Source organism: Adiantum capillus-veneris, chromosome 27 (genome assembly GCF_014529385.1).
Source record: "Adiantum capillus-veneris isolate H3 chromosome 27, ASM1452938v2, whole genome shotgun sequence".
Classification (NCBI taxonomy): domain Eukaryota; kingdom Viridiplantae; phylum Streptophyta; class Polypodiopsida; order Polypodiales; family Pteridaceae; genus Adiantum; species Adiantum capillus-veneris.
Genome location: NC_140957.1, coordinates 8068746 through 8084924, shown reverse-complemented (window position 1 = coordinate 8084924; position 16179 = coordinate 8068746). Strand labels below are relative to the sequence as shown.

Below are 16179 nucleotides of genomic sequence, written 5' to 3'. Positions count from 1 at the left end.
CAATAATGACGGTTTCCTTACTAACTTTGCTTCCAAGATTACGTGCTAAATCTTTGAGATGTGAGACATCGTTCATTTGTGATTTTGTTATGCATCTATACATAGTATCACTTGTATGTAATCCCCATTTAGAAAAGATATATGTCTAAGTAAGAATCAAAATGTATAACCAAGACATCTTGCATGTTCTAAATAAGAAAGTAGTTAACTAACCATGCTTTCCATTTAAGTATCTCCTCATAGTACAAGACACATAACTTCTCTTAGTAGCACGTACTATAGATGAACACAACTCAAAGTCCTTTCATAGATACCCCCCTTATTAAGGATGCTAAGAAACATAACTAAATATGTTCTCAAAATAATCCTTGACCATCACCACCACTTGTATGTGAAGCTAGTACAAAAGGTCTTTAGTGAAATACAAAAATCACTTTTTGGAAGAATGCAAGTGGAATATTAGAAGATTGCTAAGTCCACATAGCCACTGCTCAATACTTGCTTATCACTAACCTAGGATTGTATATTTTTAGGTTTCAACAACACTAATGTAGATTTGTTGGTTTAGGCAACACAACCATAGTGCAAATTTGCTGACTAAGGTAGCACAAGTGCAAATTTAATGGTTTAGGTAGCCTGACCACATAGTTTTGGTAGGACATGTAGATTCTCCAATTTAGGTAGCATGCCAATTGGTGTAGATTTGTTACTTTAGGCAATCACTAAACCATTGTGCGAGTTCTTGGCCACCACTGACATTAGTTTGGTTTTGGTAATGATGGAATACAGGTGTCTTTTATCCCCATGGTATGCAAACGAAATGGATGTTTGAATAATTGTTCTGTATGTATTTGGAATTTATTTTATTGATGATGCAATGAGAATCGATATAATTGTTGTGATCATATTGTATGGTGGCGTTGTTAAGAAGAGTGGCTAAGTTTAGGACATGCAGGGATGGCTTCAAATATCTGTACAGATGATATGCACACTTATTAACAGAGCAACTATATTTGTATTATAAATATAGTATATGGAAAGTTTCTATTTTCACCCAAAGTGGATTGTATCTATGTTGAGGTGGACTTTTCATCTATAAATAAACACATGCAGAAGGAAGAAGCTCACTTTTGCATGGGGGGAGATTGTGCCTAGTGGTCGCATTGTTCTCCTCCTCTATTCTCTACCTCTCTTGTGTGCATGCGTAGCTTTTTGGTTATGGAGGCACACATGTCCATTCTCTATCATTTTTTAGCAAGGATGTTATGTTGAACTCTCCATATATGTGCAATTGGTATTTAGTATGCATTTTCACGTGGTTTTGGCCACGACGGTGCCGTGCCGTCGGCTGTTGCAATTGCAAGGGCTCTTGAGGAGTTTGCTCAATATGGATCCTCAAGGCATGGCTCATGCAAGATAAACAAGGCAAGCCTTGATGAAAATATAGTGAATCATAGACACGAGCTCATGGCCATGGAAATCAAATGCGTTCCCTCAAAACCTTTATTCAAAACTTTTGAAATATAGTGTGTTCATGCATTCAAATGCAAGCATGCATCACCCACTTTTCAGATTGTGATGTTTGAGGATGAGCTTTGCTAGTGGTGAGCATGAGTGGTGGAGTAGGCTATTATATTTGATTATATTGCTACTGGTGCAAGTTAAGGTGGATGGTGGGGGTAGCCTTGAGCAAAACACATAGGGAGGGGCTTTTATTGACATCGGTGCATCAAACATCCATGGAAGACAATAATCCAAGATGGTGATTAGAGGGGCATGGGTGTAGTGATGAGTTAAGAGCTGAAGTGGACGTCATCGGAGGTAGGTGGTGGTGAGGAAACAACTAGGGGCAAGGGAATTGAGGGCGTTCACTATGTAGTGGATTGAGCATGGCTTTTGTTTCTTATGATTTTTGGAGAGACAATGTGCCGTCTCTCCACCATACTTTTGTATGGCACTCACGTAAGTTGTACATTGTATACGTTTTTGATATTTTTGATATTTTTTTTAATAGACACTCTGCCGACTCTCCACCATAATCTTGTATGGCACTCACGTAGGTCGTGCCTTGGATGCATTTTTTATATTTTAAAAAAATTCTTAGTACAAAAAGTTTGATTAGTATTTTGCTTTTTCCTTCATAGCTCCTCAAATGCGAAATTTTGGCTATACAAACTTGTTCAAGTAAAGACATTACTCATAAAGATAGTGCTTTATTTTGGTAGACATATTGCATCCGTGCTTTGCAAAATGAGGTTTTGATTTCACTAATGTGTTTCACATTATATTCTATGCTTATCCTGGTTTCTACCAAACTTGTCAAGCAATTTATACATAGTAAACTTTTCACCAAGCAAGAGTGGGGGGCATACTACTACATATCTACATGCTACTTGTAGAGTCTTATAGCCGAATCTTGTTGCATAATAGTGATATTTGCAATATTAACTAGATTTTGTTGATCAAGTGTCATGCTCAAAATGCAGATTATAGTGCAATGAAGGAAACACAACTCTGTAATTTTAGAAGCGCTATTAATATCAAGATTATCTATATTACTCTATTAGGGAGCTCAAAATTCAGCGATTCCACGTGGTTTCACAAGATCTTTCAGGCATGCACCGGAGAAGAGAAGCTTAAGAGCCGTCCGTGGGAGCCGTGGGGTTGATGGTACTGAACAATATGCACCACACACGTGCGTGCAGGCGGAGAGAGAGAGAGAGAGAGAGAGAGAGAGAGAGAGAGAGAGAGAGAGAGAGAGAGAGAGAGAGAGAGAGAGAGATTCTTGTAGGGACCAATCAAAAAAATTGTGAAGGGTGGAAACTTAGCAATTGCAAATTGGGCTCCTTTCCCTATGTCGGTTGTAACATTTACGGCTCTCTTCTCCCTCTACACTCCTCTCTCTCAATCAATGCCTGTGCAAGAAGTGTGTGCACCTCTTGCAAGGGGGTTCTCTCTCTCTCTCTCTCTCTCTCTCTCTCTCTCTCTCTCTCTCTCTCTCTCTTTTGTGTGTGTGTGTGTGTGTGTGTGTGTGGATTGCTGGAGAGAAGGCGATGGTGCCTTGTTTTCACCATCAAGATTTAAGAGGCTCTACGTGTGTGTATGTGTGTGTGTGTGTGTGTGTGTTGCTTTGCTGTTGGGACAGAGGGCTGCATTGGGAGAGGGGGAGGGAAGATGGTGGAGTGAGGTGTTGAGGGATATTGAGTTGTGAGCGGAAAAGCCATGAGAAGGGGAAGGAGCGCATCATTGTGAGGGTGGGATGGGGGAGATGAGGTGCATAATACTTTGAAAATTGAAAAGAACTTTTTGTAGAGGCGAACAAAGAGGTGGAGGTGATGCAGATAAAGGGAAGAGGAGGTCATGACTTCTAGGCATACAAAGGGTTGGCTGTGGTAAGCTTAGGGTTCCGAGGCAAATGGCCAGTGACGAGAACATTGGCATGTTGAGCAAAAAAATGGACGTGTAGACTAACTAGGTGCGCAGGTTGTACTGCGATGCAGGTAGAGCAAATGCAAGGAGCAGTAATGCAAGCAGTTTTTGGATACAAAATTCCCCTTAGGATAGTTTGAAAGAGGAAATTTGGTTGAATAATCTAATATTTTGCAATTTAACTCTTATTTCTTAAATTTTTCAAGTAGATTTTCCCCTGATGCCCCACTTTTCAACCAGTTGATTTGGTTTTTCAACCAGCTTGAGGCTAAGCTGAGGCACACTTTTTTCAAACACTAGATGCAAAGGATGCTAGCATGCGTATGCTGATAGCCTGCTAACGCGAGCGAGAAAGCAAAGGGAAAGGGTCAAGGTTTTGCTGGCACGCTAGAGTTTCACATAACGGCTTGATCAGAGTAAACCATTTCATGAGACGTAGAGGTAGTATCAATAGGCTTCGACATGGCCCTCACCTACCACAAAGAGCTGTGGCCTATTTCCATGGCCAATCATATTGATGTAGCAAGAGTGGAAATAGCTAAACATATACTCTCCCTCTCTCCCTCTCTCTTTGCTTCTCTCTGTCTCTCTCTCTCTCTACAATACACTTGACATAAGATACAATTGCAGTCAAGATGAGGATTTGTGATTGTATGCAAACTAGAAGAAGGTTCGACAGATATATAGTTGTAACTGGTTATCAAAATCCGGGTGTAGGGCTGAGCAAGGAATGGGTTTCCATCTACGAGCGAGAGAAAGGAGGATGCTAAGGGAGTAGAAACTCTTGATGTCAGGGAGACATCAAAGATTTATTTAAGTGTGTGTGTGTGGGTGTGTGTATATATATATATATAGATAGATAGATAGATAGATAGAGAGAGAGAGAGAGAGAGAGAGAGAGAGAGAGAGAGAGAGAGAGAGAGAGAGAGAGAGAGAGAGAGAGAGAGAGAGAGAGAGAGGGAGAGAGAGAGAGAATATCTTTCCATTGCTGGCAATGAAGTGTGTAAGTTTCACCTTCAAAGACCGAAGCTAGAATAAACAAATGGACACGAGCTACATGTGAGCTTGTCAGAGCATCGAAGTGATCACAAGCACTTCATTGAGGCAATGAAGTGTGTAAGTTTCACCTTCAAGGACCGAAGCTAGAATAGACGAATGGACACAAGCTACATGTGAGTTTGTCAGAGCATTGAAGTGGTCACAAGAAATGGTTGATGAGCAAATAAATAAATATGGCAATAGGGCCCTCACAAAACATGTGCCTTCAACGGCACCACATTTTGCAATAATATATATATATATCCATATCTCTACCTCCATACCCTTCAATCTACATATACATATATGTATACATACACACATATATAATACTTACATGCATACATAGATACACAGAGACATTTGAAAGCGAGAATAGCAAAATGAGAGAGATGTAGTGTGCATATTTCTATGTGCGCTCATGAATGAGCTTTTCAAAACCATTAGTAAGAGCGAGCTCGAGCTGCCGTAGGCGGGTTGCGTGAGCTCATGTGTATTAAGGGTGATCTTCCATAGTCGTGCTCCTCTCACACGCAGTGAGAGTATGCTAAAGTTGTAAAACACTCGTCTCTTAGAATTTGACGTAATTTACACTTCTCTTTGGACAAGTGTGAAACGCAGACAAGGTGTGTCGAGCTGCAGATGGTTGGTCCGCTCTCGTTGTTGTCGGAAAGCTTGAGGTAGCCATGGACGGCAGTGTCCCCGTCCGAAACGCTCCCGCCGCACCTCCTCTCGTCATCGTTCGCTGGAGCCTCGGGGACATGCTCGTCGTGCCCGGCACTTCGAGCAGCCTCGCCCTCCGCCTCTGCCAGTTCTCTGCTGCCATTGCCTCCTTCAGCGTCATGATCTCTGCCGCTAATTTCTCAAGTGTCACAGCTTTCTGGTATTCTCCCCTCTGTTTCTCCACACACGCGCGCGCACACACACACACACACACACACACACACACACAGGTATATTTGCATCTTTCTGTCAGATTAGATCTGTATGGAAGTGGGACATCCCGGATTTGTTTAGTTTTCCATACTATTGCTTTTAGTATATGCACGAGAAAGGCATCACTTGTGTCTTGGTACAATTCATCAATAAATAGCAATCTTTTCGATTTATTGACACAAACCATTAGACCAAAACCTGCTGGGACGCAAGAAGTTCCAATGTGGACATCTCCCACCTCTAACGAAGCCTTCAACACCTTGCATGTCATCGTTCAATATGTCATCCTTCAGTCAATACCAATCAGGAAGATCAAGAGTGGACAACGAGTAATCGTGTGAACATCTCTCCTTCATTATGTAGAGCCTCAGTCACCTAATCATATCTTCTGCAGGCTCTTTGGATCTTGCAGTATTTGAAGCAATTAGAGTCTTTGGGCATACGGTATGCTACTCGAGGTATAGACTGCAAGATTTATCCTTCAACGATGGAATGATTTCGATTGGAATGAAAATCCGGATTCACACCTTTTCATTGGGATTAGGAGCGATTCATGGAGTAGTAAGAAGCAACCAATTGTTGCCTTGTCTTTCACATTGACGGAGTATCGTGTTGTGTGCAGTGCTACTTTTGTTTTGGTTCCCTGTCCAGAAGCTGAAAGGGGGTGTTAGAGTTTCATCTTTTGTCTGGTGCTGAGTCCCATATCTCCTAGGAGGAGACTAGGGAATGAGGGTTGTTTTGTGGCGGAGCCTGGTCGTATTTGAGGTAGATTCTCACAAGACGGGCACCACGTGCCAATAGAAAAGAACAGACTGAATAGACTTTTAGCACTTCAAATAAAAATTGAAATTGAAAGAGAGAGACGACACGCGACATGGAGTTGCGGAATTCAACCCCAGAGAGTATTGGCCCCAACTTGGCGCCCTTTTCGGTATTTCTTTATATTTCAATAACTAAGTATAAGCCGGTACTCCATCCTCTGCACCTTCGTCCAGAAGCATGCCAGAGAATGAGCCCATGGCCTCATATTTAAAGGCCCTAGGCCCAAAAGCAGTTTACATGAAAAGCTTTAAACTCAAAAGCAATCGGTCAAAATCTGCCAGTAAAATTAGCCAGCGTGATTTGCGGAAATCCGTATAGCCTGCCACGTCAGCAGCTGTTAGCGCAAAACACGAAAATCCGTACTGTCTACCATGTCAGCATGTCAGTGCAAAATTCGGACAGAACTGCCACGTCATCAATTTGTGACATAGATGTAACTTCTTCGGTGGTACGAGCCATTTATGTGCTCATTCGGAAGAATGACATGAGGCAAAACACCTGTTCCTAGGGTCACTATGGGTTAATATCTCCGTTCATTGCAGTTTCTAGCCATACTTATCTTTATGGTTAATGTGACATACTTTTTCTCCAAGGCACCCCATGTTTAGATCGTGGAGTTTTGACTCAAGAGGTCGGATAGATGCGGGTGATCTCTTTATAGGGACATCCTTCGCCTCCTGCCTTGTATTTTTTCAACATTTTGCAGTGTAGCTAGCATCGGGGGCTATTTGCTCTCTCTCCCCCCCCCCCCCGGTTTTGTAATGTTTTTTGTCTGCTCTTTTATGAGCCTCCCTCTCCTTCTTGTGCTGTGCGTTCCCATTGCAAGTTTGCATATGATGAGGCCCCCCTGCACTTTTTGCTACGGAGGGCTGTCCAATGTTTGAGGTTGATTTGGAGGAGTTCCATGTCTATCAAGGTTGATCAGAGATGTGGCGGTTGCCCTTGATTGAGAGGAGTTTTCGTGGTTGTAGACTAGATCTGACCTTTTTAGTTGCAGCTTTGACAAATCCGTGGTTTATCCTTGAAGCTAGCCTGGTGAGGGGTTTGGTGGCCATCCCGCTTTGTATACATATTCAACTTTATAAAGTTTCACCAAGATGTGGCTAGCCATGATAGTCTTGTGGTTCCTTGAATCAAGGATCAACACAATGGTATGCATCGTCCACTTAGCAGTCAAAACCTTCGCTAATGCCCTGTTGAACAAGAGAGCAAGAAATAGCGCTAGTGAATCAATTGTATGAATGAGATGCTTACCTTGTATAACCTATGTAATTTGTGGTTCGTCTATGCTGTAGGCAGTGGACTCGAGGCCTTGAGAAAGTCATGAAACTTGATGTTTTGTCTGTCAAAGTGTAGTGGAAGGTGTGGTGACAAGGGAACACGCGGTAGAGGAAGAGGAGAAGAGAGGAAAACGTCGGAGAGAGATATAGAGAGACTGGCACAAGGTTTGCGGGGTACAAAGTGTGCGACAAGGGAGTAAAGGCTCTATGCGTACATATAGCGGTTTCACATCGCATTTTGTCACAAACTTCTGATGTGTCAACCATTGAAGACCATAGGGTTAGGACTCCATGATCGTAACCCTGGCAAACATGGAGACCTTGGTCGAGGAGCCTAAACCCTAATAGAAGAAGCCGAAGAAGAAGTTTACCAACTTACTGAAGACAAGCCGAGTGGCCCAAAGATAAATTGGGTTAGGATTAAAAATCCTAACCATGATTAAAAATCTTAACCATGACCAACTTGAAGATCAGTGGCTGAGGGGCCTTAAACCTTAAAAACACCCAGAGCCAATTTGCGTAGCAAGATGATGACGTGGCAGCTGTGTACGGGCCTGTCCGCGATTTACAAAACAACCTGTTGATGTGGCAGATTGTTTGGACAACCCATAGCTTTTGAGGCTTGTTGCTTTTAATCTCAGTGCTTTTCATGAACTGCTTTTGGATAGGCTTGAGCCCTTTAAATCAGTGTAACAGGGAACGGGCGGAACGCAGCCCAAACGTTCCGAAAGGGCGTTCCGGACGTGTCTTGTTCGCGAAACGGAGTCCATTCCGAAACGCCGTTCCAAAACACAGGTGTTCCGGATAGGCCCCGGGGGGGGGGGGGGGGGGGGGGTGTGGGGGCAAAAGTAGGCATTTTGGGGGCAGTTTAGGGTTGTTTGGGGGACATATTTGGGACAATTTGAGGTCAGGTTTGGGGGCAGTTTTTGGGGTTGTTTAGGAGTCGATTTGGGACTAAGTTGAATGGAGGTAATTCAACGATCGATTGATCCGGCCCCGTTCTCGTTCCGGCTGTCATGAGGACGTGGCAATTGCTAACTCGAGTTATTGGTTTCTTTCCGATGATTTTTGTTTAATTTTTGGGACCCTCTTTTTGAAGTTGCAAATGGTTGGACATTATATGGCCAGTGTGAAACAATAGTTTCACCTGCAGACAGGAAGTTGGGCGGCACCAGAATTTTAGTAGTAAAAGGGTGTCTAGGCTCAATTCAAAGTCATCTAGGTCCCCTCGCCGCACTTAATAAGTTGGTGGATACTAGGAAACTAACTCAAATGAAGCACACAGTACCAAGGTGGGGTCCCCAAGAGAAAATTACTCGAGAACTGGGGTACATTGCATTTTTGGACGTGGTCCCAGTGGTGAAAGATGGCCAGATGACCAATGAGAGTCCAATGGAAGCATCTCCTAAAAAGTGAAGTGCTATTTTGGGCCATGAAATCTGTTCGCGTCATTAGCTCCAGAATGACAAGAGGAACATTTCATTACTCTGTCGCTAAGGCAACTGAGCAACCAATTGAGATATTTATAGACCAGAAGGTCCAAAGCGGGGAATTAATGCACGAGTGCCACTTGGCACATTTTTGGGCACTTTCCAACTTAAGAGAGAGAGAAGCATCCCCTAAAAAGGGAAGTGCTATTTTGGGCCATGAAATCTGTTCCTGTCTTTACCTCCGGAATGACAAGATGAACATTTCATTACTCTGCGGCTAAGTCAACTGAGCAACCGGTTGAGATATTTCCATTAAAATAAAACGTGGGCTGCATTTTTCAGCCGTATGGTGGATTGTTGCAGGTACCAAAGCTATTGTGTGCAAGCTTTCCCTCTCATGTACAGTGTAGTGCAAGAAGTGATGTCCTGCACACTCTACACTGCTCTCTCTTCCCTACGTGTAGTAACGTGAGGCCCACAACCCACAAGAGGGCTCTTCATTTGACCTATGTACAATTGTGTGGGTTCATGCGCGATTGCCGAGGCAAGAGCCTCTTGCGCATGTACTGGATTAGCTAGTTTTTAATCCCCCGCAGGTATAGGTGAATTCAGAGAGTTTTCATGCGAAAAATCTCGTCTGATTCAAAGGGCAAGTAGCCCTACAAGTGCGGGAGCTCGAGGACTTGCTACGGATGTGACTGGCTCCCGAAACGGAGCCCAAAAAAGGGGATACAGCCTGCTGTGTATTTTTGCAGGTTTAGGGTTTCGGCCCTAAACGGTTCCTAATACCCCTAGAGGTCCGAGGACGCGAGGGGACGGTTGTGCGGGTGATCTAGCGCATTTTCAAGGCAGAAAACAGAGAATTTAGCGTGCTGCAGATTCTTTGTCACCAGCGTGTGACTACTATCTATCCTTTTTGTTGATTTCTTTCTTATTATCTATTTACTTTCACTTTTTGGAAACACCCCTCGGGAAATCTAACTGCCTTGCATTGCATAGCTAGTGTGGAACTGTCCAGAGGGAGTCCAGGCATGAGGGCAAGAGAGCACTAAGGTTGGACAAGGACTATGGGTAGCCAAGTGGGGTCATTGACTAGCCAAAGTGGAATCCTTTGCTACAGAGGCTACATTTCAGTTCTGGATGTGGCCGCAGTGTACAAAGAGGGTCGGATGACCTAGAAAGATACAATGGCAGCATCTCCTAAAATTTAGGGAACTGCTATTTTGGGACCTGAAAATGTGTTGGCGTCATTACCTCCGGAATGACAAGGGGAACATTTTCTTACTCTGCCGTGAAGTCAACTGGGCAACCGGTTGGGAGATTTTTAGGCGGCAACCCCGAAACGGGAAAATGCTTGTAAATGTGCCAAGTGGCACATTCTGGTGTAGTTTCTAATGCAAGAGAGAGTTGGCGCTGAATTTGAAGAGAGGAGGGGCTGTTTTGCAGAAATTGTCACAGGTCAAGAGCTATGGAGTGCTTGCTTTCCCTCTTATGCACAGTGCGGTGCCAGGAGTGATGCCCTGCACGCTACGCACTGCCCTCTCTCTCCCCTTTAGCAGTATGTTATGCCCCACTAGTGGGCTTTTCAATTGACCAATGTACAGTTGTGTGGGTTCATGCGCGATTGCCGAGGCAAGAGCCTCTTGCACAGGTACTGGATTAGCTAGCGACTAATCCCCCCGCAGGTACAGGTGAATTCGGAGAGGTTTCACGCCAGAAATCTCGTCCGATTCAAAGGGCAAGTAGCCCTACAGGTGCGGGAGCTCGAGGATTTGCTACGGATGCGACCGGCACGCGAAACGGAGCCCGAAACAGTAAATTACAGCCTGCTGTGTATTTTTGCAGGTTTAGGGTTTTGGCCCTAAACAGACCCTAATACCCCCAGGAGGTTCGGGGACGCAACGGGACCGTTATACAGGCGATCTGGCGCATTTTCAGGGCTGCAAACAGAGAATTCAGCGTGCTGCAGATTCTCGCCAGGTTTTGCAAAGTGCCCGTATGCGTCGGGAAAGTCACTCAATGCGTGGGAATACCGACTGTGAAGGGTCCTAGTACAATTATGTTGCCGAAATCGGGCCGAAACCGTTGAAATTCAGCCAAGTTTGTGTGGGGCAGCTTGTAGGGAACCACAGCGTTTATTCCCTCTTTTAAACAATAAAGAAATACCGAAAGGGGCGCCTAAGTTAGGGGCCAATCTGGTGTCGGTCTTCTCATACAGGTGCATTCTAGCATGTGTATCCCATTCCCCTCTCTTGTGTCATTATAGCACAGGTAGAATAGACGACTAATAATGGGTGAAAGCTAAATCAAGGTTTGAAGTAAAGTCTACCGCCATTTTTGGATTGAATAGGCCGGTTTCATTCTCGCCAAGTTTTGCAAAGTGCCCGACAATATGCGTCGGGAAAGTCGCTTTTTGCGTGGGGATATTGTCTGTGAAGCGTCCTAGTATAGTTATGCTACCGAAATTGGGCCAGAACAGGTCATTTTCAGCCCGGATTATGCGGGGCAGCTCGTAGGAAATCACAGGTTTTGTTCCCTCTCCGAATACTATAAAGAAATACCGAAAGGGGCGCCAGTCTTTGGGGCCAACAGGTGTCGGTGTCTGCTTGGTAGCACTCTAGCTTCCAAGCCGTGTATGTTGAAGTGTTAATTCCCGTCACAGGTTTTATTTGCAAGTTTCTTTGTGTCCTAAAGTCTAGAATAAAGTTTCGGGTGAAAGCCAAAGCCTACTGCCCTACGGGGCGGTTTCATGGTTCCATCGTCGGGACAAAATCACTTTTTCCTCAAGGAGTCAGCCTCGGTTGGTTTAGTGAAGACATAGAGTACATGAACGTGGGATTACACTATGGCCAACAAAGAGAAGGGCATTATGGAAGAGGGTTCCTCTTCACAGGACAAACAAGAAATTCCGCATGTTCCTTCATAACCTTTTCAGCGTTCGCCGTGCCAAAAAGTTGTCAAATTAGGGCTGATTTTTTGATGTGTTTTTAGGGTTTGCAAGTTTGAACTAAGATGAGATAGGGAGAGGTCTCACTGTGGTAGACTGGCCACTAGATTTCCTGCGGAAGTGATGTGGGTCCGCGTGGTGGTATGCTACTTACCGATTCTCTGAGGCGATTGCTTAGATTCTTTGACGCATTGGTAAATCATCTTGGAATTTGAGCTTACTTGGTCGTGGGTAGTATGCTACAGTGTTGTGGAATTATGCTCGTTTGCAGAGGCAAGAGCCTCTTGCACTGGTAAAAAGTTAAGGGACAAGTTGCAAGATGCTATTTGGTGAAGTTCAAGAACTATCCACCTATGGATGCAAAGTGGATAGAAGAGCATGAACTGTCAGAGTCACCAAATGTATTGCAGCTTTACCTTGAGGCCTTTGGGTTATAGCCTACGTATGCCCTAACCCAATGTCTGCAAAGGAGGGGTAATGATAGAACTAGCACATCGAATATACTCATGGATTCAGTGCAATAGCAGTATACATTGTTTGACAAAAGTATGAAGGTCTCATTATGTCATTTGTACACATGTTTTGAGAGTCTTTCTTGCGGATACATGCGATGATAAAAGGGTGCTTACCACACTAAATCATCTATGGCATGTATATATGGCACGCAATTGAGGATGTTTGCGATTTTAAAAGGGCGGTATGTCACGAGGACGTGGCAATTTCTAACTCGAGTTATTGGTTTCTTTCCGATGATTTTTGTTTAATTTTTGGGACCCTCTTTATGAAGTTGCAAATGGTCCGACATTGTATGGCTAGTGTGAAACAGTAGTTTCACCCGCAGACGAGAAGTTGGTCGGCACTGGAATTCCAGTGTCTAGGCTTAGTTCAAAGTCATCTAGGTCCCCTCGCCGCACTTAATAAGTTGCTGGATACTAGGAAACTAACTCAAATGAGGCACAGTGCCATGGGGGGATCACCAAGAGAGAATCACTCGAGAACTGGGCTACATTGCATTAATGGAAGTGGTCCTAGTGGTGAAAGATGGCCAGATGACCAGTGAGAGTCCAATGGAAGCATCTCCTAAAATTTAGGGAACTGCTATTTTGGGCCATGAAATCTATACGCGTCATTAGCTCCGGAATGACGAGGAACATTTCATTACTCTGCCGCTAAGTCAATTGAGCAACCGGTTGAGAGATTTATAGACTAGAAGGTCCAAAGCGGGGAATTAATGCATGAGTGCCACTTGGCACATCTTTGGGCATTTTCCAACTTAAGAGAGAGAGAGACAATAAAATAAAATGTGGGCTGCATTTTTCAGCCGTATGATGGATTGTTACAGGTACCAAAGCTATTGTGTGCAAGCTTTCCTTCTTATGTACAGTGTAGTGCAAGAAGTGATGTCCTGCACACTCTACAGTGCTGTCTCTCTCCCCTACGTGTAGTAATGTGATGCCCCACAAGAGGGGTCTTCATTTGACCTATGTAATGTTGTGTGGGTTCATGTGCGACTGCTGAGGCAAGAGCCTCTTGCACAGGTACTGGATTAGCTAGTTGCTAATCCCTCGCAGGTACATGTGAATTCGGAGAGATTTCATGCGAGAAATCTCGTCCGTTTCAAAGGGCAAGTAGCCCTACATGTGCTGGAGCTCGAGGAATTGCTACGGATGCGACCGGCTTGCGAAACGGAGCCCAAAACAGGGAAATACAGCCTGCTGTATATTTTTGCAGGTTTATGGTTTCGACCCTAAACGGTCTTTAATACCCCGAGGAGGTCCGAGTACTGGAGTGGACCGTTGTGCGGGTGATCTGGCGCATTTTCAGGGCAGAAAACAGAGAATTCAGCATGCTGCAGATTCTCGCCAGGTTTTGCAAAGCGTCCGTATGCGTCGGGAAAGTCACTTTTTGCGTGGGGATATTGTCTGTGAAGCATCCTAGTACACTTATGCTGCCGAAATCGGACCAAAACAGGTCATTTTCAGCCCGGATTATGCGGGGCAGCTCGTAGGAAATCACAGGTGTCACAAAGTGATGACGTGGCTGCCCGCTTTGCAGGAAAATCAGAAACCCCAATTTGCTGAAACCCTAACCCTAACTGCAGAAAATCAGAAACCTTAATTTTCTGAAACCCTAACTCTAAAAATTAAAAACCCTAATCTGTTGATGTGGCCTGACACGTGGCAGCTGTACGGACCCCCGCGAATTGCGGCGTGATTTTCGGGCAGCAGGGCGACAGTTTTTGATTTCAGTTTTTGGACTTGCTTTTTCTACGCAAGTTGAGAAAGAGAGAGAGAGAAGCCTCTTTGCTTTATTTCTATTTAAGCAAGAGAGAGAGTTCTTTTGTTTTCTTTATTCCCTCTCAAGAGAGAGATTGTGAAAAGCAGAGAAAGCTTTTGCTTTATTTTCAAAGCTTTTAATTTTCAGCTTTTGGGACAGCTTTTGAAGCTTTTGGGAGCTCCCTTTGTACTCTTTAAATACGTGGGCAGGGCCTAATAACTCAGAGCATCTAGACGCAGAGTCTGAGTGTGAGCGTCTGCCCGCACTCTTGTACTTTGAACTCAGATTAATACAAAAAGGAATACCGAAAGGGGCGCCAGTCTTTAGCGCCTATATCACTAGGCACGAAACTCCGCCAGGCCAGTGTCGAATAAATTGTGAACTGTGAACTGCTTTGAAGTGGTTATTTGGTGCTGTCGCAGTAAATTCTTGACTTGGAGTGTCCAAGTCTGTTACAGTGGTATCAGAGCATGGCCGATTTCTCTTCTAAGGGAAATCCGATCCCAATTTTTTTTTCCGCGGCACCTATGGCTTTAGGCAAAGATCAGTCGACTCCCTCTGCATCCGGAGATGCGGGAAGGGATCACAACGAAGATTCCGGCAAGGAGTATGGCCCGCCTCGGTCTACTTAGGCGGAGCGTCCAGAGATGGAGCATCGTCAATTGATCGGCGATGCAACAGAGATGATGCTCAATTTTGCGAAGGACCCAAAATTTGTAAAATATATGAGCGAGACTTCTTTCGAGGAAGTGCACGCGTAGTGGCAGAAAACCACAACACCACCCCCAAAACCGGCACTCAAGAAACCTTCTACTCACAAGAAGTATACAGAGAAAGAATAGAAGAGGTGGTTGATGTACGAATTGCTCAGCTTTTTGATGCGCAGAACAAAGCTAAAAAGCATGGCATAAAGCAGAAGAAAGGCACTGACTTCCCGGGTTATTTGGGTCGTCAGTCGACATTGGAAAAGGCAAAGAAACAGAAGAAGCGTGTTCGATTTGAAGGAGTACCCAGTTCTTCTTCTTCTTCTTCTTCTTCTGACAGTTCTTCTAGCTCATCTGACTCAAGCGAAGAAGACCGAAAAGGCAAAAAGCAAAGCAAGAAACAAGGCTTCGGAAAGGGCAAGAAAAAGGCAAAGAAGTCTAATCGCGCCCAGTGAGTGACAGTTCTACAGAGGACTCGTCTATAGACATTTCAGACTTTGACGACAACAACTTTTATGCAAAGAAGAAGAATTTTTTACAAAGGCAACCAGTATGACTTTTTGAAAGACAAAAGCAAGAAAGTCCGAGAGTTTAAGAAAGGTGGACAGTCAATTAAATTTGACACGTTTTCTGGTTATAGAGATGCTTCAAAGGCCTTGTCTTTTGTACAGCAGTTTGACATCGCTTTCGCGGGAGAGCGTCACTCAGAGCACTCTAAGATTCGGAGAGCTGCCTCTTACTTTAAGGGCAATGCTCGAACTTGGTGGTCCACGCTTCTATTAAACAAGACTGTGCAAGTTAAATGGCTACAAATCAAGAGGCTTTTTATTTCTTCTTGGCTGACTCAAGAGTACGAACGTGATATATGAACTGCTTGGAACCATTTTCGGATGACCAAGAAGGATACAGTGGACGCTTATTTGCGAGAGATTTTGGAGCTCTTTTCTAGCCGCCTCTTCATTTAAGAAGATCTCGTTCAAGGAACAGATTGAGCGGTTTACCTTGGGTCTTCCTACAGAGATCCAAGATCACTGCTTGGAACAGAAGTCATTTTCCATTCAGGAATTGATGAGTCATGCGAAACGGGGTTTTGCCATTCACTCTGGGAGTCTGACCTACCTCACAGGTGAGATCATGACACAAAGAGTCGAACAGACTTCGAAAAATGAAAGTAGAAAGAGAAAGAGCAACCTAGAACAGAAAGATAAGAATGCACGACCCAAGCTTACTCCTCAAGAGAGGGCTCTCTACATAAAGGATGGGAAGTGCTTTGAATGCGCGGAAACTCGGCATATCTCCGCGAAGTGCCCTAGCAA

At 44.3% G+C, this 16179-nt stretch overlaps 1 protein-coding gene across 1 annotated transcript in view; it reads left to right on the top strand.

The window, feature by feature from the left end:
• Positions 1–5054: 5054 nt before the first annotated feature.
• The window catches only part of LOC147421465 (CASP-like protein 5A2), a 66891-nt gene continuing 55766 nt past the window's right edge, over positions 5055–16179 (top strand). Inside the window, exon 1 of the mRNA XM_086503565.1 lies at positions 5055–5350. Within this exon, the coding sequence (XP_086359691.1) occupies positions 5154–5350 (197 nt within the window). The 5' untranslated portion in view covers positions 5055–5153. The remainder of the gene's footprint in view (positions 5351–16179) is intronic.